Source organism: Urtica dioica, chromosome 4 (assembly GCF_054948205.1).
Source record: "Urtica dioica subsp. dioica isolate 48M chromosome 4, U.dioica_male_clone48M_v1_H2, whole genome shotgun sequence".
In the NCBI taxonomy this organism is placed as follows: Eukaryota; Viridiplantae; Streptophyta; class Magnoliopsida; order Rosales; family Urticaceae; genus Urtica; species Urtica dioica.
Window position 1 is genome coordinate 7,796,146 of NC_142759.1, and position 22,433 is coordinate 7,818,578.

The window sequence follows — 22,433 nt, forward strand, 5'->3', positions numbered from 1 at the left end:
ATTTTTAATTTGATTTATCACGCAAAGATAAAGATGGGATGTTTATAACGCAAAGATAAGATAAGAGATAGGAATTTGATTAAAAACTAGCTACATTTTAATAGTGTTTGTTATAATTCTATTTTCTTTTATAGAGAAGTTATAGTTCTAAATTTAACAGTTAACAGATCGACATTTTTTATTATTGATGATGTATTACATATACATAATAGTTATTAGAATAAATTTTTCTAGCCCCAACCGCATAATTACCTTAATACCGTTAGTTTAACCCTGTGATTGAAATACTTCACTAAATCGTTATATTATTTTTCTGTATCTTTATAAAATGAATATGTTGGTATTATCGAGAGAAATGGGCACAATTGACGCTTTTTTTGGCAGTAGACACTTATATCCTATATCGAATTTGTTTTTAAATCAATATTATTTTTAATGAAAATTATATGTAACCCAATGATATCGGTCAATCGTTAATATAGCTACGATGGCAGTAGACACTTATATCCTATATCAAATTTGTTTTTAAATCAATATTATTTTTAATGAAAATTATATGTAACCCAATGATATCGGTCAATCATTAATATAGCTACGACAACCATATATAAACGTAATTGAATACATAAAATCATGTCGTAATAAGATGAATATTAATGTCTTTTCCGTTGCCGCTCACTTTGTTAGAAATGTGTTTAAGGTGTTTGGATCTATAATTTTATGATTAATATGCTCACGGATTGGAGTTCCGTGACTTTATATATACTTTTTTTTTTTTGAGAAGTGGTATTATTGGTCATTGCATCATAAATTAACAGTGAAAAACACAAGTGATATTATCGGTCAATATTACATGATTAAAGATATATCCTAAAGGGACATGCATTTACGTAGCTAAGAGAATTCGAACATATGACATCTTTGTCGAAGTATGTGTAAGATAATCACTAGACCAAACTAGCTACCCTTATATTTTTTGATTTTTTGTTATTTGCTTTCGTAGAGTTAATTAAATTTTATTATTGAGAATGAACAACATTGTCTTTTTTCATTTTTATATTACTTATACAAATTTTGAAACTTTGTTACTTCGGATTTTTTTGACTTTCATATTTTTTTTATGAAAATTACACAGATTAAGCCACTTAAAGCGTTGATATTGCAATCTAGCCAACGTTTCATTTAAGTTCCAAATGTAGTCACAAATGATGACGTGATTTTATTAGTCATTTAATAAATTACTACATTAACATTTATTAAAATCGATTAAACATAAACATGTAGCCAACGTTTATGCAGATTTAATACACGGTAACTTGATATATTCCATAACATATTTTTTTTAGTCCAATTAAATGCGATATCAAGTTTTTTTGGGTTAATTTCCGTTTATTCTACACGCAATATCTGACGTTATAAGAGAAACTTTCGATAACTGAGAAGAAAGAGAAAGTGGGGTATTTATTTTTATTTTTGCAGAGTTACCTATTATATTTTGCATGATTAACTATTATATTTTTTTTTATTAATTTTAATAATTAATTGTTTTGATCGCAGCCAAATAATGCAGCTTTAATACACGTTAGCTTGATCCCATTTATTCAATAATATTTTCTTTCCTTTTTTGTAGTCCAATTATAAAGTTTTCTCGGGTTAATATCAGTTTATTTTACACACGATAAGTTTTGGGTAGCTGAAACATCGGCTAATAATTGGTTTCTATGATTTATGTAACATAAGGGTATTTTCGATATTTTTTAACTGTTTATTTTTGTAAATGGCTAGATTACAACATTTATCAGGATTTCAAATGCCGGTGATTTTATCCGCATTCGGCGACGGAGCCGTTTTTGGACATAAAACGGTCAGCGAGTGCGTATATATTGTTTTTCCTCATTATGTCATCGAAAATTCGACGACAATGACGTGTCCCTTCCTTTGGAAGTGACCGATCGTTTTCGAGCTCTATAAGAGTAAAAAAAAAAAAATAGTCGACATTTTTAGAAAATCGGGAGAAACGACGAGCAAGATTCATGGACCCAATTTCGACGACTTTCGGTCATAATCGGCGACATTCGGATGTTTGTAGATGAATTTCCACATTTTTTTTCAGCGGCAAGTGGTGACATTCGGCAACTTTCAGTCATTTGCAGGTAAAAGACACAATTGTTGCCGATGAAAGCTTCAAAGTTGGCTTTGCTGCAATTCTGTGTCTCTGATAAATGCTTTTAGGGTTTCATATTAGCCCTTGAAATTAGTCTGGTCCAATCAATTTTGTAATATGTGGCCTAATAAATTTTATGTGAAAGAAGAGGCCCAATTGTTAATATATATATATATATATATATATATATATATATGCTATAAGTAATAACATATATTGCATACATATAAATCGACCAATAATTTAAGGGTTATTTAGTTATATAGTCACGCGGATATAGTGGATTGAGATATAGCCCACCTTTGATTAATTTCTTGTAAATAGTCAAGTAAACTAATTAGCAAATTAATAAAAGCCTTATTTAACACAACCAAACATATATTTTAGGTAGTTAATAGGCTGCCACGTATGCAAGTTGACTATTTACAAATTATTTACCAAAAGTTGGCTAATTTACAATTCATATAGTTTAGGTGGCTTACGTAGCCAATTTTTTGATAATTTAATGGTTCTAGATTTTTAGTTTACAATATATATTACATACATATATAATTAATATTATTAATATTATATCATGTAAACATAATTTATAAATTATTATATTATTTGTAAAATTAAACCATATATAATATAATAAATTTTTAATATATAACAACAGTAATCTACAAATAACAAAACACACTATATATAAATAAATTAAATTAAAATTGTAAAATATGTATATGTATATATGTGTATATATTTTTAATATATTCTACAACATTATTTCCGTTCGGTTTTTTCGTCAGCGTGTCGATTTTTTTATAAATCAGGAGTCTCGAAAACGACATCGAAAAAGCATTTCGGACCTTGAAATTTACCAAACATTGATTACATCTTTAAAATCATGTTTGAAATTGACTATGTTCCTAGATTACCATTTGTAACTAACTAGGCCACCTAAAACGTTTGATTTGTGATCTAGCCTATATTTTGAGATTTTTAGGGAAATAGCCAAACTTATTAGGTGGCAAAATATTTTTTTTACTTTTTTGTCCTTCAATAATTAAGATAGTTTTTTAAAATCACATTATTTTTTTTCATTTTTTTGTGCATGTTAAATTCCTATTTTGTAGAAAGTAGTTACCAGATATTAGAATCCACGTTCTCTCTCTCTCCACAAAACCAGATCTGGGTTATTTTTTTTAACCTTCAACATGCCAAGATGACGAGGAAGACGCCGCGGTCGCGGGCCAAGGGGGCAGTCCAGCCGAAGAAGTTGTCGACGATGACGCAGATCGGTCGGAGGCGGCGGAGGAGTTCGGCGAAGGCTCGTCGGAGCCAGATTGACGCCCACAGGAGGCGGTTGACGAGAGCGTAGGGGAAGGAGTCGGTGTTCTCGGAGTCCGGAGGGAGGCCGTGGTCGACGCTCCGGAAGGGGGTCGCGACGAGCCTCACGGCGGTGGTTGGCGGGAGAGACGATCAGAGCTTGGTTATAGGTGGCCCGACTCTCACTGTTAATTTTTTTTTAACAGTGAAGATTTTCGAATGTCAGCCTTTGGAAAAATGTAGAGGTACAGATTATTTATTTACAGTTATTTCCATTTATTTCCATTCAGATTACTTAAATGTGGAGAATGAGATAATTTCCAGTAATTTACGTTTATTATTTGTGTTGACAGGTTTTTACACAGTAACGTCAGTCTTGGTGAAGCCGTTCTAAATCAGTGCGTCGCGTGATTAATGATATCTTTCATAAAATATTTTTGTTGAGATTTGTTAGAGGTTACGTATAACAATTTTGAAATTGTCTGTTATTTTATATCGTTATTGCCTATTATTTAATATAATTATATTGATTATTTCCATTTGATTAAGTAAAAGGACAAATTAGTCTATTAATTATTGACACCTAAGCACGTTGGCTATTTCCCTTAAAATTATGAAACATAGGTTAAAAACAAATTATATAGTTTCAAACTGGCTATTTTGCTACACTGCCCTTTTTTATTTTATACAAATGTATGATTTAATCTTTTACACACGTGACTAAAAAAATATTGGCTCGAAGTGCCTCAAATGAACCACTCCGAACTAGCTAAATTAGTATTAGTTTCGGGTAGGTTTGGTAATTTATATCATTTTAATATTTTAAAAATTGTATTAGTTATCACTTTAAATTTTTTAAGCATGACATTTTTTTTTTCATTTTCTATTCTTAGTCATGTATTACAGTTGCATAAAATTTCACTAAAAAAATAATAATTTGAAAAACAATTTAGAGTCTCAGAAGAGGTATTTTTTTATTATTGGTTTGCTTTGACTTTTTCAAAACGACAAGACACATGTAACAAAATAATGGATCGACCCAACTTGGCAACTTGAGTGGACCAAAATTTATTACAAAATAGTAAAAACAAAAAAGAAATACCTCCACTAACAGAAATATCCCAAACACCTTTTTCAAAAAAGAAATCTTTCCTAGCCAATGGTTACTCAATTGATCACTATCACTTCGTAGAGATATCATCACCCACGACTTGGAGCAAACACTGGCAAAGTGCGTTCGGATTCGAGAGCATCACCATATGATCTGCTTCTCCGACCGACAAAACTGCCTCGGGCTGGCTCTCGTTGATCATCCACCGTTGAAACTCTTCTGTCATCACTCGATCTTCTTCACACATTATGTAAACCCTTCTCACCGATCCAAACATGGCTTCGGTAAGCATGTTCTCTTTTTCGAAGTCTTCCATGAATAACCCCGATGGTCGAATCAACATCAAGCCCAGTTCCAAATCCTGCTTAATTATATGCCATTAATTAAGTTAAAAAAAATAAAAAATCTGACTACCATAACTGTTAAAAAAAGGTCACCTTAAGAAAAAGGCATACTATAGTTTTTGTTATATTAAGCTTCTAGAAGTAGTAACCAAGATCTTCAGATAATTAACTAAAAAGAGTAACTTTTGAGTCTAAATGCTATGAATGCTTGTTTGTTTGTGCATTTTCATATTATTGACATTGTCGTTGACCACGAGTCAAGTCAATAAACATATTTTAGTAAACTACACTTGCCTCTGGTTGAGATCGAGGGTAAACATTCTTTTTCATATATTCTGGGCCAAATATTGTGGATATCGGCTTGTTATCTTTGAACGTGATTTGGGTGTCTAATATGGATTCAACTTCGGTCCTCTTGAAATACTGTGACAAAATAATAATAAGAAGCATTTCATCAATAAAACGAAAAAAATAAAAGGAACAATATCATATATATATATATAGAAATATAGTGATTCATGCACATTCACTCACTTCTTCGATGAGCGAACCCGGGATCGAGCCGTGACGTGGCATGTACGCCGTCAAAAATACGGCGACGGAGATCTTACGAGGAAACCTCTCCATGGCGAGGGATATGCAGAGGCCGGCGTAGCTGTGGCCGACAAGGACCACCTTTTGGTCGGAGAGAGAGGCCATGAAGTCCATGAGCGGTGCCACGTAGTCTGACACGTCAGCGATCTCGCCGAAGCTCTTGGGGTTGATCCCGGAGGCGCCGAGGTCCAAGGCGGTGGCGCGGTGGCCGGCGAGCTTCAGAAGAGCGCACAGCTTGTACCAGCACCAGGCTCCATGGCAAGTCCCGTGGATCAGCACAAAGTGGTGACTTGATTCTCTCATACTTACTGATTAAGCTTCGTTGTTTTCGGATGTGTTTTTTTCTTAGTCCCTCGTGGAAGGTATTTATGCTTTGCTATAACACTGGGTAAGGGTGGGATTTAGTGAATGAATTGCTTCTTTTTTTTTTTTTTTTCCATTTCAGAATAATTACTCGGGAATCGTGATCTCTCTACAGGACGCCCTGATGAGATCGAATTCATTGTTTTTTTGTTGTTTTTCTCGTTGCTTTAATGCTTGCTATAGAGTCGTCCATTTTGGACCATTGTTCAGGTGGCCTAACCATTGATTGCAAAAATTGGACGGTAGAGAAAGTCGTAGTTTTTAGTTTTACACACGTATACGTATATATATATATATGTATATACAAAAAATAACACAAAAAAAAAAGCGTGGCTGTGGACGATTCGTATAGTCGATTAGAAAACGATATACCAGCACAATTAATATATATTCTCCGTAGGTCCAGACAAATAATCATTGGAAATGTAAAAATAATACTAATACTACATTGAATTTCTGGTCAAAGGTAGGAGTTATGTTGACCACTTAGCAAACCTTTTGCATTACACAGATTCAATGTATATTACCCTTTCTTACTCACTCCACCCACACTTTTATTTGGTTTCTCATACTGTAAATGTAAACACACGAACAGCCCTTGTGTAGCACCCACAAGAAGATAAAATAACAAATAGAGCGATAATATGTGGAATCCACTTTACAAATCTCCACATTGACTTTAAGAAGAATCGTGAGTCCGTGACAAAATAATACAACAATATTGAAAAAATTCCGTTGAAGAGAGTTCCTTCTCTAGTTGCTCAACTTCGCGAAAAAGATCAAATCACATTCACAACAATGTTCAAAAAGTTGATCCCACCCAAGTCACCTTGGACATGTCAAGAAAATGCACAAAAGAGACTGGCTAAACAATTGTTTCTCTTCTTTTGTCATCTTGATTGAATCTGTGAACTCCTCAATACCGCCGAAAAATTGAATGTATTCATTGCCATGTTGTCTACGTCTATGAATGTAGTAAGATTTCATGGATGTGCATATATGTCAAAAAATAAGGTTTTGAAAAATGAAACTGAACGGGCTAGGAATCCTATTTTACACAATAAAACAATTAAATTTAATCGCTCTATTTGTTATTAACACAAGATAAAATTTGTCTAGGATTGACGAGATCTCCACAAACACAAATTACCTACACAAATTATCATAAATACTAAATCCAATATTTTACACAATAAAACAATTAAATTTAAGTTTTATGTACCAATCAAGCTTCACATGCATTTCATTTCACAACCAACTATCAAAGAAAAAATAATATTGAAACTAACGTTTAATTGGTTAACCGTTATAAAAAAACGCGTTTGATAATTTATCAAACTGTTAATCATTCAAATTTAACAAACACGTTTGATAAATTAACTGCTAATCATTCAAAATTGTTAAAGGTTTAATCGGTTAATACCATGTTGCCCACTTATAGTCTCCATAGTGGTCGACTTCAAGACTCGATAATTTGTATGCATTGGAGACGTATTTTTAGCCCGTGATATTTTTTCGGGTGGCATACCTGTTTTGACTGCAAGGATATATGGGTTTTTTAACTATGGGTTTAACTTAAGGGTTTGGGCTTTGAAATTTATTTGTCATTTTTGGTGAGTAGTATTTGTAAACTATAAAATGAAGAAGAAGACGATGAACAATTGTTGCTGAAGAAGATGATAAACGTAAATCGTCGTGGAGTGAATAAGAGGAATAAGTGTGGAGAGAGAGAGAGAGAGAGAGAGAGAGAGAGAGAGAGATTTAATTGTTTATTATTTTTTTATACGCGAGTTTTGATTTAGGAGAGAGGTAAATGAATTGAGAAAAGAGATATAAATGAAAAATGGGTAAAACCGTAATTTTACAAAATAAATAGTCATAATTTATAATAAAATGCAATCAATAGATTTTGGTAGGGAAAAAAAAAGTTTTTAAAGGGTCATACTCATAATATTAATTTTAGTATAATCCCAATTTTTTGTCACGATTAAGGTCAGTTTTATGGAACTGATATATGCATGTATAGTTTTCTCTGTTTTAAAAGTTAGAGTTTAAAATACAAATATGAAATGCGATGCAGATATCACGGTATCACGTCACCCATAGAAATGTTACTTAAAAATTAAAACATTATGTAAACCTTCAGATTTTAATTTTTTTTGTAAAATATAGGATTAGAGTATAATGATTTTTAAAATTGATTAATGATTCCGCATAAAAGTGAAAAAGTCGTTCTGCAAAATCATTACACGGAGAAGGAAGGCAAAAGCAGTCGCTCATGTTAGCTTATAATCAAATCCAAAAACCCTGAAATCGATTTTCGCGCTCTCAGTATAATCTTCCAAACGACTGGGTTCGGTATCAGATCTTGTACAACAATGAACTGCGAAGTTTGTCAGCTCAAGGAATTGGTACGAATTATCGACTTCTGCTTTATTTCACTTTTCAGTTATAATTTATCGACAATAAATTAGGTTTTTATTCTGAATCTCCGAACTGTTGTTTAAATTCAGGAAGTTGGTCACTTTGAATACGAAATACGAGAAGTTTTGCGATGTAAGTTGGTTTCATTACCGTTCCTAGATACAGTTTTATAGCAACCTGAAAAAGATTTTCAGTTTATCATCTACAATTTGACATTTCTTGGGTTTGCATATGTACTTATTACTACGGATTGTTCGTATAGAATTTTATCTCAATTGCGTTTTCAAATTTTTCCTAAATTACACAGAAGCATAGGTAAAAAAAGAAAAAAAACAGTAGTAGCTAGAGCATCTCCAACCTGAACTATTGTATATGCAACAAATGTTAAGATTACAAGAAAATTGAATTACTCATTTGGAACAACCTTTGAAAAAATTGTGCTCCTATGGATTTTTATTCTTTCGGTAGAATATTTCTATGTTGTTTACTGTAAAGGTATGAAACCTATACACGGCTTGCTGTAAGATACTCGGATGTGCTGATAATTCAGCAAAGTTCTGTTTGGTATAACTGTATGTGAAATGGTGTAGCATTACTATATTAGAAAAACTTGTTTTGAAAAAAATTAGTGTTTGACTTTGATGTAATTGCACTGGTTTTTGCTTTCTTTCAATGACTTAGGCGTGCTCTAAAACTGGTTCTGTTTTCTCCGTTGCCACTGACATTCTTATTGAAATAATTGCAGGTATACTACACACGATTTTGTTTCACCGGGCTTTAGGTCTTGTGCGGCCAAAAGATGTCGATCTCGAACTCTTTGAAATTACATATGTAAGTAATTTTTATTTTCATGGTCGATCGTACACTGAATGAGTCTTACATTCCGCGAATGTAACTTGGTTTATAATTATGCCGCTGCGTCTGTGTTCTCTAGTAGATTGATGTCAGACTCTGCCTATTTAACATTCATTTATTTTATGATATCTGACTGTTAGGTCCAATGTGGGGATTTCGAAATCGAGAAGAAAATTGATGAGAAAATAGAGCAATTTATTGGTTGGGTTGAGAAGCACCCGAACAAAAAGAGTCAGGTTTGTTGTTTCTCCTGGATTCGATGAACTATGTGCTGTGATTTGTGCCTCTGTTCAATGACTTGTAGTTACACCTACATATCACATTTAGTTCTAGTCTTCCTTAAGAAGAAGAAGAAGAAAAAAAAATTGCACATGTTCTAGGCTGTCAAGTGATAGTAACCGGTCTCTTATTTTTAAAAGTCTTCCAAACTTGTCTCATATCTGCTAATATAAGTCAGTTGATATCACACACATATACACGGTGCAGATATGCCTGTCTTTTTATGAAGTAAAAAACAAGCAAGCTTCTTGGTTCACTCACAAAATAGAACGCCTCTATTGGGAGCAATGGTACATCAATTTGAATGTGACTCAACTCCAGAGGACACATTCTGGAAAGTCTCATCGTTCTAAGGTTGTCATTGATCCTGGAGGTAATCACGATTATTACTCTTGTTTTGGTAAATCACAATTCACGGCAGCAACACCTTCTGAATTATTAATCCGGGTCTTTTCTTTCCTGTTGGGCTGATGAATAAAGAAAGCGGTTTGGAGGAGAGAAGTACACGAAGGGCCGCTTTGGAAGCATCACTTCGTGATGTGATGTTCCAGATAATCAAGTTTGTGAATGAGAAAAAGGACCACGTTCCTCCCATACCGAACCGCGAGGGTGTTATCTCATATCCTTATGAAATCACTATTCCAAGGTTAGTTTTGTTTCTACACCATCGAGCAAAGTGACTTTTTCTTGTTTTTTTTTTATTTTTTTTTTTGCATTATTATCTTGCCTTACTCTTGGGGTGTTACAGCTTATCTTCATTTGGAAATATATCCAATGTGCTCTGAGAATACTTTTTATAGCTTGGCTTCTTTACATGGCATGATTATACTGGGTTTATAAGCTTTCTTACAAATCTCGTGGCGTTGATCAGCTCATCCGATTCTGCGTTCGGCATGGACATGATCAAGAGGATGCTTCAGACCGGGCATCCGACCATGCTGAGTTGATTACCTAGCTCTCACCCACAGAGCGACATCGTCGTCTTTTTTTTACTGCATGATCTAATGCAGAGTCGAAGTGACAAAGAAGTGAAACAGATTTGAGTCTTGTGATGTGGTGTAAATATACGTATGCCTTTGTTTAACTGTTTGTCACGTCTGTCTCACGCAGACTTTGGTCTTTGTCAATAAATGCACTATAGGAATAGCTGATTAAACTTTGTGGAAACAAGGACCACAAATGCGCCGTTTGCAGATTGTTTCAATTTCTGTCCCGGCATGATTGTATATAGTTACGCTTTATCATGCTAATATGATGTTTACCCTTATTATATATAGGGCATAAAAGCCCAAAGCAAAACCGTAATGATACGTGATTCTTTCCTCTCATTTTTTTTTCTCTCTCTTCTTCTTTTCTCAATGCCAACAATTTCGTTTTTAGCAACCATGTCATTTTATAGACACATATTTTCAGGCACACGAACCGATCAAAGCTGATTATATAATTAAGTGCTTTTCTCATACATCAATAGCACTGTTGATTATACGGACGGACCCACGGACTGGCTAGTGGGCAATAATAGTCCAACGCCTTGAGCTTCAGAAATGTTCCATGAATAGAGTCCTACTGATAGCTCTATGATTTATGCAGTCCAAATCAATCTTTCAAGCCAAAGAAAATGCTGTCCCTTTTGCATCATTCATTCATTCTATTTTTTCTTGTCAAGTAGTAACTGTGGAGAGGCCAAACTCTTACGATCATATGTATGGTTTGTTTGTATATGCGTGTATGTGTACAGCACTTGAATATGTGTATGTGTACAGCAACTATGGGAATAATGGAAATCATTGGAGCAAGAAAGACGGATGGTTCCAACTTCATGAACATTCCCGTGGGACCCACACCCACCCAGTCATTGCCACAAACCAAAATTTTTGTTGATCATAATATTTAATTATAAAAATTTATTGATATGCAATTTTCTAATTATAAAAGGGGAAAATGACATATATATATATATATATATATATATATATATATATATATCTTTAATCTCTGTGAAATATCGAGTTTAACATTTAGTTTTAAAAAATATCGAGTTTGTACCATCTGTTTAATTAAAATGACAAAATTATACCCTAAAGCATATAACAGTGCCACAAATATTTCTTGTATTGACTTTTCATTAATGCTGACTCTAATATTTATATGTAAACGTCATTTAACTTTTATATATTCGCACCCTATGTATAATTTATTTAAAAACGAAACAATCGGTGAATCACGGGGTATATAAACAAAGAAAATGAGTAAAAATCGACAGTTGATATTCATCAAAATTGCTGATTCGAGCATCAAACCCAAGACTCAGAGTTGCAATTCGAACACGGAAGGAAATCATCTTTTGGGAGGTATGATTTTTATTAGTCTATTTCGATTTAGGGCTATTTTTTACTTCAAATTGGGAATATGAGATTGGAGCACTGGTTTGAAGTTTGGTTCGGTTTCTTATATCAGAGTCAACACTAATAGAAAGTCAATAAAGGGAATATTCGTGATACTGTTATCCATTTTAAGGTATAATTTCAACTGCTATGAGCCTGAAGACTGAAGCGGGAGTTGAGGAACACAGCCAAAAGATGAGATGAAGATCTCATGCATAAATGTGGACATTTTCACTGGTTAAAATTAAATATCGGTTGATTAATTTACTGGTTAAGTATTTATTTTAGTTTAAATTAATCAAATGGTAATGCCTAATTTGTATGCCTATATGTAATGGGGACGGTTTCTTATTATTGAATATTTATACCACGTAATTTAAGAAAAAACTTATATATACATGCACTCATGGATGGAAATACTAATCTTCACTGAAATAATAAAATGAGTGTTGGAAACCGAAATAAATAGTTTGTCAAATCACTTTACGCACATACTATTCCTTGTCTTACATGACTGCAACGTTAGGTCATATATATGTCCCTGATCACAAAGCTCTGCATGTGACTTAGTGCTTCTTGGTGAACAGAAGATCGGCTTTTAAAAGAGTACTACTGATAATTGATAGCGCATTTAGTTAGATAGACTGACATCTTAATGTAACTCAACTTGCCTATATATGTGGGTAACGTTGAGTTCAAGGTTTAAAATCTCGCGCGAGATGGGGGTATCTCGCGCGAGATCTCGCAAAAATGAAAGTTGCGATAATGATATGAGTTTATCTCGTGAGATGTTGCATTTCTCGCGAAATCTCGCGCTATTTCTCGCATCTCTCTCAATCTCGCGAGATATCTTCATTTTTCGTCTGTCATATGTTCATTTTTGCTCAAATCTCGCCGTTTTCCGCGGGATAAGTGTTCGGGTGTTATTTTAATGTTTTTTAGTTTATTTTGTTGATTTAGATGTCATTTGTAATTAATTTGATCTAAATGTGTATTTATTTGTACTCTATTAGAATTTTATGTGTGAAATGTTGAAAATTTTATTTTAAATTTAATTTTTTTTTGTGTATCCTAAATTTGAATAAAATTTAATTAAAAAATTGTTTAAATACCCCGCGGAATACTCTTTTTTAGACGGTATATCCCGTGGAATGTAGCTTACCACACGGTACAAGATACCCCGAACGTTCATCAAATACCACGGAATACCACGGTACGAGACGAGATACCCCCAAAATTAAAAGTGCGGTACGACCGCGAGATGCGAGATTTTAATCCTTGGTTTTAGTATAATTAATTTGGTTTATTTATTATTTGTCACGGCTTTGCTTGGATCTACAAACTTCTGGGTCAAGTCCACCTGGACAACAAAATATTTAGATATTTTCTGTGCCTCTAAAGATACTGTTGTATTCCGATGGAAGGATATTTAACAGTACTATTCACTGATAATAATTGCTCTCTTTCATGCAACGCTTTACTTTTCTAATACAATTATTACATATGGGAATTCGATAAATAAAACACACACATGGGAATCAATAATATTTTTTTCAATACAATTATTATCAATGATAAAAAATTGTAAGGGCAATATTTGATTTGAAATGTAGAACCTAAAAAAAGGGGGTAAATTTTTTAGCTTAATAGTAATATATATATATATATATATATATATATATATATATATATATATATATATATATCTCTATGTAAATTGGAATCCACAGTTTGTAGTGTACAATAAATTGATCTCAATTAGGAATCTAGGTCTTAACAAGCGGTAACTAATTTCTATTTAACTCATTGAATTGAGAAAAATCAGGATTAAGACGGAAAATGATAGAGGTGATCCGGTATAACGGATATTCAGTGATGTTGCAAAAAATTGGAATATTCACAAAATATTTTAAAGCTCTGTATTTATTGGTTTTAGGGGATCTTGTCGTAAAAAAATCCTATACAAAGGAGGATTTAGAGAGAGTTAGGGAAGAATGGGTAAGTTATGTACAAACATTTATTAACTGTGATGATTAGCTAGTTTTTTTTTATTGAATTATGGATTGGTTGTAGATGTATATATTAGATTTTGAATGTTTTGAAGATGAAGATATTATTTTTGGTATTGAAGATTATTTTCAGGTGCTGGTATATCGTGTAAAAACAGATTTTGGATTGAAAAAAAAATACTCTCGCCGCGGCGAGAAATATTATTCGCTGCGGCGAGAAAAGATACCAAAAGCAGGCAAATTAGAAATCTTAGTCTCGCCGCGGCGAGTTTTTTTTTTAAAAATTCACCACCTTCCTACAACGCATAATTATCCGTTGTAGAATCATGTCGCCGCGGCTAAGATTTGACGTCGCCGCGGCGACGTGTAATATTCGCCGCGGCGAGTTGATTCTACAACGGATATAATATCCGTTGTATAAAAATCTCGCCGCGGCGAAAATTATATGTCGCCGCGGCGGGGATTTTTTAATTATTTAGAAATTTCACAATAGATGTATACCGTTGTATGAGGTTCCACAACGCTTAGATATCCGTTGTAGAAAGTTGGATTCTACAACAGATATTTAAGCGTTGTAGAAACCTCTTGGATTCTACAACGGATGTTGAAGCGTTGTAGAAGCCCATTGGATTCTACAACGGATATTTAAGCGTCGTAGAAGCTTCTACAACGCAGGATTCTACAACGCTTAGCGTTGTAGAATCATTCCACAACGGTTTTTAAGCGTTGTAGAATCCTTGTTTTGTAGTAGTGATTGATGATACATAGTGATGAATTTGTCATAATTTTTTTTTCCTGCAGATTCTATGAATTGTTGACCCCGTTTGACATAGCTTTGTTTTTAAAAAAATACTTTTATTCAAAAACAGACAAGGTGTTTGGTGAACTGTTTATAAAACAGTTGTTGCTGGTAACAAAAATTGATTTAACGTTTGGTAAAATAAATATATTATAGTAAAAAGACTAAAATAGACATGTTCTTAATAATTAAATAAAAATTATTAATATGTTTATTTATATACACACATATATATATATATATATAAATAATATTTTGTACGAGGATATTACAGTTATTTATATACCAAACTTAAAAACATTTTTTCTAAAAGCTAAGAATCCTAGCTTTTTCATCTCATGTACAAAATCTAAAATCGCTTTTGAAATTTTTTATAAAAACAGTTTTGGCAAACACTAAATAAGTAGTTTAGTTTTTTTTTTTTTAAAAATATGGTTTTTTAATCTGAATCAAACGCAGTCTAGTATCAACAAATAATATTGGTGGTAACTTGCAATTCATGTTGAATTGATCAAATTGCAAATAAAATTAAACTCAATTCTAGATTGAGATGTTAACAAATGGAAATCAACCTCCTTCTCGATTTGAATTAAAACGGGTTAGAATTGAATTGGTTAAACTAACGGGGACATAAGAGTTCATTTAGCCATTTAATTTCAACTTCACAATTCTTTGAATGATACATATAGTTTACATATAGTTTATTGTGAGAAACACATTTTATATATTACGAGTTGAGGGATATTACTCAATTAGCAAGGAAAACAAGAAGTGATTTTGGTTATAAGAGTATAATTTCTCTCAAGCTTTGATATGCTTAACTTTTTTTTTTATGAATTGAAAATCTATTAAGTAACACTTTTATGATCTATAAAACCAACATCCGCTCCTCACTTTTCCCACACACACTGTAAAAGCTGAAATAACCACCAGACAAACACAACTACTTTGTTGTTACGATTCTAATCAAAATTCCTTCTTTCTCTCTTCTCTCTCTCTCTTTTCACACACGCACAGAGACTGAATTCAATAATTAAATCAGATTCTACGAAGTAAAGAGAGATTTTGGCACCAAATTGGGACGTTAATAATTATTCAACGTAAACGAATCTATGAGAAGAAATATGATAGAGACATAACAACGAAAGATAAGAAGAAAAGAATGACACATACAATATTTTACATGTAGAGAGAGAGAGAGAGAGAGAGAGAGAGAGAGAGAGAGAGCGCCCGACAATCGAGGGGAAGACTGACCCAATACTTTGTAATATATAAATAAATATTGGCCAATGAAGACCATTATTAACGGCGCTAGTTTCATTATCTCCCATTTAAATATATATATATATATATATATATATATATATATATATATATATATAAACTCGGCCAAACAGCCCGGTTAGTCTAAAGGCCACGCGTAAAGCTCTTGTCGTTTTCCTCAGCTCAGACCCGTCATGAAGAGGAACGGAAAAGAGAGGGAAAAAGGAAAAGTGGTATTACTATTATTGTTGTTAGAGATTATAGTGTATTGTGTTTGTCGGTCCAATCCAATCTGGACTAGTCTGACCAAAGGTTTTTCTTCGTTTTCTTTTCCTCTACTTCAATGATTTTTAAATATATATTCTTCCCTTTCTCTTATCTTCGTTTGATTCACATGCATATAATGCGACCCTCACCATCGATAATGTAGAGAAAACTTCAACCAGAGTGGCTAGGTCATTGATAAACATTCTTACTTTCTTAGCGAAAAATTTCATAAAATAAACTTTTGAATTAAATAGTTCTAATTCATGCCTCGTGTTTTTTTTCCACGTACGAAGAAATATTTTTGTCTAAATAAAGAGAAAAAGTCTAATTTTGATAAAGATCAACTTCTCAACCTATTTTATCTTACTCGTGGCGTAAAATCCAATAGTACCCTACAAACTTAGGAACACCAGCTCTATCTGTTTCGACGATTATTAGAAACACTTTATCTTGAAATCACAATTAAAATGGGAATTGCTGGTTCATTTCATGTGAATTGCTGGTTCATTTCATGTGTAGAATCTTAAGTACATAACATTTATTTAAATGAGAATTGCTGGTTGATCATTTCATGTGTAGAATTATAAGTACACTAACATTTAGAAATATTAACTAAATATTTGTGGGAATATATATACAATTTTAGAATAATTTTTTAAATAAATAAATATTATAGAAAAACTAAAATAAGAAAAATCAAACAAGAAACGTATGTGAGTGAAAAGTAGAAGAACGCTTCGAGGCCTGATAGGCAGTTTTTTTAAGTTTTTTTTTATCACATTCTCAGAGTGTTGGAAACGACGAACGGGAAGAATGACATACCACATTATCCAACTACGACGAATAAGAAGCATCGAGAACAAAAGAAATCCAGTACTGAGCCTGAGTCAAATAGGCCCGACGGCTCATATGAAGGTTAAAGAACGACTTGTTCATAAGTCAAGAACGAATCTAATCAGGGGAAACTTCGGAGAGAAGGGAAGATGATAGTTTAAAGACTAGTCAAAACAAAACAAAACAAAACAAACACATGTAAATTAATTAAAACTAAAGCAAAACGCACACCTCAATGGTTATATGCCGAAGATACAAAGAATAACCACCAATTACGTACGCACGTCATGGGAACGGTTACTCAATAACCGTCAAGAACGTGACACTGATCACCCCACATACTCGACCCAAAACCCCTATGAATAGAAGATGAGCTCACTGAAGAAAATATACTTCACTTTGCAACACACAAGTCACAAGCCAAAAGTCTCACCTATCATTCAGCACGGCTTTAATTTTGTCTAGACACTCGAAGTTTTTGAGACTGCATCCTCGGAAACGGATGTTCTTCGTGAGACATTTGTTGTACTAATTTGGTCTATGAACAGTTTTCATATACAAAAATCCACAAAACCAAATGAATTCATATAGAGTAGACCCACATGTTTTATTCTCGTGAGGGAGCGACAAAAGTGTCTCTTTTCATTCACATCGGTCAAATATTTCTACATGAAGTCTCAGCCTAATCTCCCTTATACCCCCCATATTTATGCTATATGCATATTAAAAAAAAAAAAAAAAGACTTTGTCACTACGAGGTGCTCTTTAAACTGCTTTACTTTACACCGTGTTACAACACAAGCACAGAAGCGCGAACCCATCTCACAGAAAATCCTCTCTTTCTCTCTTTCCCCTCCTCACTCTCTCACTTCAACTCTTTCCTTTCCACATATACAGATCTCAGATAATTAATCCTCAACCCAAGTAAAAAAAAAAAGGCAATGATCCAAGAACTGTTTGGAGGCAGCAGCAACAACAACAACAATCCAAGCTTCACATCAGGAACCGGAGACAGAAAAATGGTGTCGGTGAACGGCTCAAGCACCGGTCCGATCCTACAGCCTCATCATCCATCGCCATCACTACCACCTCCTTCTTCTTCCACTTCCACGGCAGCAACAAACAGCACCAATAATAACAATTCCAAAACTCCGGCGAGCACCAACAACAACAATCAGATGATGCAGTGTCCGCGGTGCGACTCGGCGAACACCAAGTTCTGTTACTACAACAACTACAACCTGACTCAGCCGCGATACTTCTGCAAGACTTGCCGCCGCTACTGGACCAAAGGCGGGGCTCTCCGCAACGTCCCCATCGGCGGCGGATGCCGGAGAAACAAGCCCGCCCATCTCCCCACAACAGCAAAGCACAAACCCGCCGCCGCCGGAGATATCATGATCTCGCCGGCGCCGACGCCGACCCCCATCCTCTGGGGCTCCCCACACACCTCCCATCTCTTGCCCCTCCTTAGGTCATCATCATCACCCACAAATAGTATTCCTCTTTATTACTACCAAAACCCTAACCCTAACCCTAACCCTAGCCCGGCGCCGGAGAGTCTCGGCCTCGATCCGGTGCCATCGCTGGGTCTGTGCAGCTCGTTGTGGAGATCGTCGTCGTCGAACTACGCGCAGCTGAATGGTTTTGCGCTCAGCGATCATCACCAGCAGCAGAGTAGCGGTGGGGTTAAAGAGCTCTACCAGAGGTTAGGGTTTTTTCCGGGGAATAGTTATGACAGTAACGGTCAATCGACGTCGACGATGCCTGTGGCCACGTCATCGTCGTCTTCTGTTTTGGAGTCGGCCCCGGTTAATAACGGTGGAGCTGAATTGGGGTTTTGGAACAACAGTTCAACTTTCTCATGGTCTGATCTCCAGCCTAGTACAACTACTAATGGTACATATCCTTGAGTTGGATTTATTTTTTTCTTTTTTTCTTTCTAAAACCTTTTTTTTTTTTTTTTAATTATCTGTTAGGGATGTTATTGTCTTCGGTGAGTATTATTATCTTTTCTTTGTGTTGGATCTCTGTGTGGTTTGGGTGTGAGATTACTTGTAGCTTGATCTGAACTAATCAAGAAAGAATCAAATTCAAAAAGAGCTTTATTATTATTTGGCTTTATATCGTTTAGGGTTAGCTATATATATATATATATATATATATATATATATATATATATATATGTCACCTCATAACATAAAATATTACGATTCCTTTAGCCCTTGTGATCGTTAAAGGCTACAAGGAAACGACTCAAAATCTGCATATATTGCTTAAAAAGGCAAAGGGGGGTACGAATTTTTAAAACTGTAATATATCTTGTTAAAGTTGAGAGGGCCGTGAAAAGTAATCAAGTAATGATGTATAAAGAGTGAGAGATAGAAGAGAAGAGAGATCAGTACAGAATATCTTGGAAATGGACTCGAGATTAAGCTTTCGATCTCCTTTAAAGATAACATGATAATAGTTATATATATATATATATATATATATATGTATATATATATATATATGAGAGGCCGTAGTGGTGTAAGATTCGGTTTGTATTACGAGAAAGTGATGGAGAATGTGATGTGTAAAACTAGGCTTTGGGTTTGGGAAAGAGTTTCCTTAAACTGTTAAACAGAATTTGACTCGTACTCGAAGTTGGTGATCAGAGGAGATTCCTTTCCGTCAGCTTTTGTGTATATCTAGGAAAAGAAGAAACCACAGATAAGTATATTTGTGGGAACGAAGCTTGTTTTTATTTGGCAGTAATCAAGAAGAAAAAAAAACCCGACTTAATTGGCTGGACCAAGAATATCGTAATATATATTGGGCGACTCGTACTAATGGTTTTCTCTTTAGAGAAGAACATAAATTTCTCTTCTATGGTATTGTAAGACGTACCAACATTGTATGTTGCGATCTTGAAAATATATTGCTTTTAGGAATTATATATATGAGGAATGATCTGTACTTCTATAACAGATAAAAACATTCATTTTACAGAATTATTTATCTTTTTCTCTGGAGATGTTTATGTCTAGTATGGACCAAGCATGAATATGGGTGTAATGCAGTCAGCTTTGGCCTTTGTATAAAGTATTAGACTTTTGCCCTTAAGTATTGACGATCATATATCGAACTTGGACTTGGGATATCACAGTAAATAAAGTTATTTAAATAAATAATCCACATTATTTTTTACTTAAATTTAGGACCGAATAGTCTAGAAAGTCATTATTATACTATATTTTAGCTATTTAAAAATAATAGTTAAAAATATGCTTAACTGTGTATACATAAAAATATATTTTGTTTTCAATATAAAAAGATAACGAAATAAGAACAAGAGTGACTGTTATTAGTCTTTAACATAGTAGAGTAGAGTATTAAAACTTATCAAATTATTTTGAAACATATAAAATAGACTTTGTAAAACCCAAAATCAATCAATAAATAAAAGTTAATGAAATAGAGATCTAAATTAAGTTTACATGTGCGATTAAAATCATAAAAATTCAAGTTTGTGATTCGATCTAAAAATTAAGTATAAAACATATAATTTCAAGAATACAAATTAACCATGTAATATTTGTCATATTAGTATGTTTGTTATTTTACTTTTTGGTGTTTATATATCTGATTATTATTTTTAGTCACACCTTTTTAATACACTCGTAAACCTTTTTAATGTCCAGGTTTTCATTCTCTTCTTTGTACGGTTTTTATGCATCTTTGTTGATCTTCTTTACCTTTATACATAGAGGACTGCTATTTAACAGCGGGTGGGGTAAAACGATAATGTGTACATTCTTGTATAGTTAATGTTATTCACTAAGAATATATCATCGATCGTAAAATAATCTATTTACCAATGTAGTATTTAAAAGTATTGAATCGAACAAAAAATAAAATGCATATGAGTGATCATAGATTTTTGGTATCGATCTTTTAGTTTTTAGTGAAGTCAATTGATATAAAGCACAAAAAATATCTCTCTCAACTCTCTTAAGTTGGCTGAATCAATCCAAAGTGCTAAGGGGCTCAAAATTTGATTTTTGAGTCACTAGCCCGCATGCTTAAATCCTTACAAATATTCTTTGAGTTTTAACAAATATTCTTTGAGTTTTAACAAATATTCTTTGAGCTTTTAGTGTTGAATCTTTTGGTCTCGAGGTTCATCATTATTGTTCAATATCGACATAAAGATCAGAATATAGAGATCTTATTAAAATCATCATATAGGTTAGTGGTTCAAAGTTCAAACTATGACCTGAATAGTGTTATATGTTAACTCTCGCCCGTTTTTCGCTTATTCTTTTCTTCAACTTGCTTGTATGGGCATTTTTAAAATTTCGTCAGGCTAATCACGTTCTTAAATGGTCATCGCACCCAAATTAGTATGCATCTCTATGGTCAATTCTATTTTGTCACTTCCCATTTTATTAGTGGATTGAAGATGATCTTAAGGAAATTATGACCAATATTTTGTTCGGGGACGGCGTACTCATGGTAAGGGTCAATGGATGTTACTAGAATTAGCTCATTACAGACAGAAAATGAAAAGTATCTCACTTCTCATATTTTTATTTTGGGAATATATTATTTTACAATTTTTTTCATGTTGTTCATAACTTTATCGGACATTTTTTTTACTGCATATACATTTCCATATAAACTTTTCTCATTTCTTTATAGAAAAATTATATAGACTAAGCCATTTGAAACGTGGAAATTGCAATCTAGCCAACATTTCAGCTAAGTTTCAAACATAGCCACAATTGATGACGTGATTTTTATTAGTCATTTAGCAATTTACATGTTTATCTTTTGTTTAAAAGTCGGCTAAATATCTCGTCTATTTATTTTGGTTTATTTTCGTTTATTTATTACACGCATAAATAAAAATTAACGAAAATTTATTGACGATTCACAAGTTTTTAATCAATATTTAATTTGTTTCTTATATTATATTCATTAATGATTTTCCTTTTAAATATTCAAATTTGAATCCAAGCGTATACTAAGCCTACTGATGTTGTTGACTTTCTTATTAGTAGTATTCAAACGTTGGTTACTGTTTTATTTTGACTCGTTTAAACCACAGAAGGGTATATTCGATATTTCATAGTCGTAAATTTCAATAAATGACTAGATTACAAAATTTATCAAACGTGAGCTAGATCTTAAATACCACGTTTCAAAAAGGCTACGTTGCTAGTTTGCCATTTTGTATAAGTGCCATTTATATAATCGTAAAATCATTTGAAAATTAATGAACAAATTATATGTGAAAAATTGAAACTTAGAGATATTTAATGAAATATCACCTTCAAGAGCACATTTGTAGAATTTACTATATATGACAACTGATTGGGAAGTGATTTCCCGGCCCAAGAGAACGTGGCTGAGAATTTCAGAGCAGATTACCGCAAAATAATAGTTTA

General features: G+C 33.4%; 3 protein-coding genes across 4 annotated transcripts; 2 read left to right on the plus strand and 1 right to left on the minus strand.

Annotated features, from left to right (window-relative positions):
* Positions 1-4,427: 4,427 nt before the first annotated feature.
* MES10 (methylesterase) lies at positions 4,428-6,044 on the minus strand. The gene is made up of 3 exons (XM_089611802.1): positions 5,462-6,044; positions 5,222-5,350; positions 4,428-4,944 (listed from the first exon to the last, which is right to left on the minus strand). The coding sequence occupies exons 1-3, from the start codon at positions 5,822-5,824 to the stop codon at positions 4,654-4,656; spliced, it is 783 nt and encodes a 260-aa protein (XP_089467928.1). The 5' UTR covers positions 5,825-6,044; the 3' UTR covers positions 4,428-4,653.
* A 1,842-nt stretch (positions 6,045-7,886) lies between these two features.
* LOC149399972 (meiotically up-regulated protein) lies at positions 7,887-10,769 on the plus strand. The gene is made up of 7 exons (XM_089611803.1): positions 7,887-8,295; positions 8,398-8,440; positions 9,054-9,139; positions 9,304-9,399; positions 9,650-9,815; positions 9,923-10,088; positions 10,314-10,769. The coding sequence occupies exons 1-7, from the start codon at positions 8,263-8,265 to the stop codon at positions 10,387-10,389; spliced, it is 666 nt and encodes a 221-aa protein (XP_089467929.1). The 5' UTR covers positions 7,887-8,262; the 3' UTR covers positions 10,390-10,769.
* Positions 10,770-17,729: 6,960 nt separating this feature from the next.
* Positions 17,730-19,098, plus strand: LOC149399973 (uncharacterized). 2 transcript variants are annotated; one of them, XM_089610932.1, is made up of 2 exons: positions 17,730-18,472; positions 18,545-19,098. In XM_089610932.1, the coding sequence occupies exons 1-2, from the start codon at positions 17,940-17,942 to the stop codon at positions 18,909-18,911; spliced, it is 900 nt and encodes a 299-aa protein (XP_089467058.1). In that variant the 5' UTR covers positions 17,730-17,939; the 3' UTR covers positions 18,912-19,098. The 2 variants fall into 2 exon arrangements, with proteins under 2 accessions (XP_089467058.1, XP_089467057.1); XM_089610931.1 differs by having other exon boundaries at positions 17,730-19,098.
* The last annotated feature ends 3,335 nt before the right edge of the window (positions 19,099-22,433 follow it).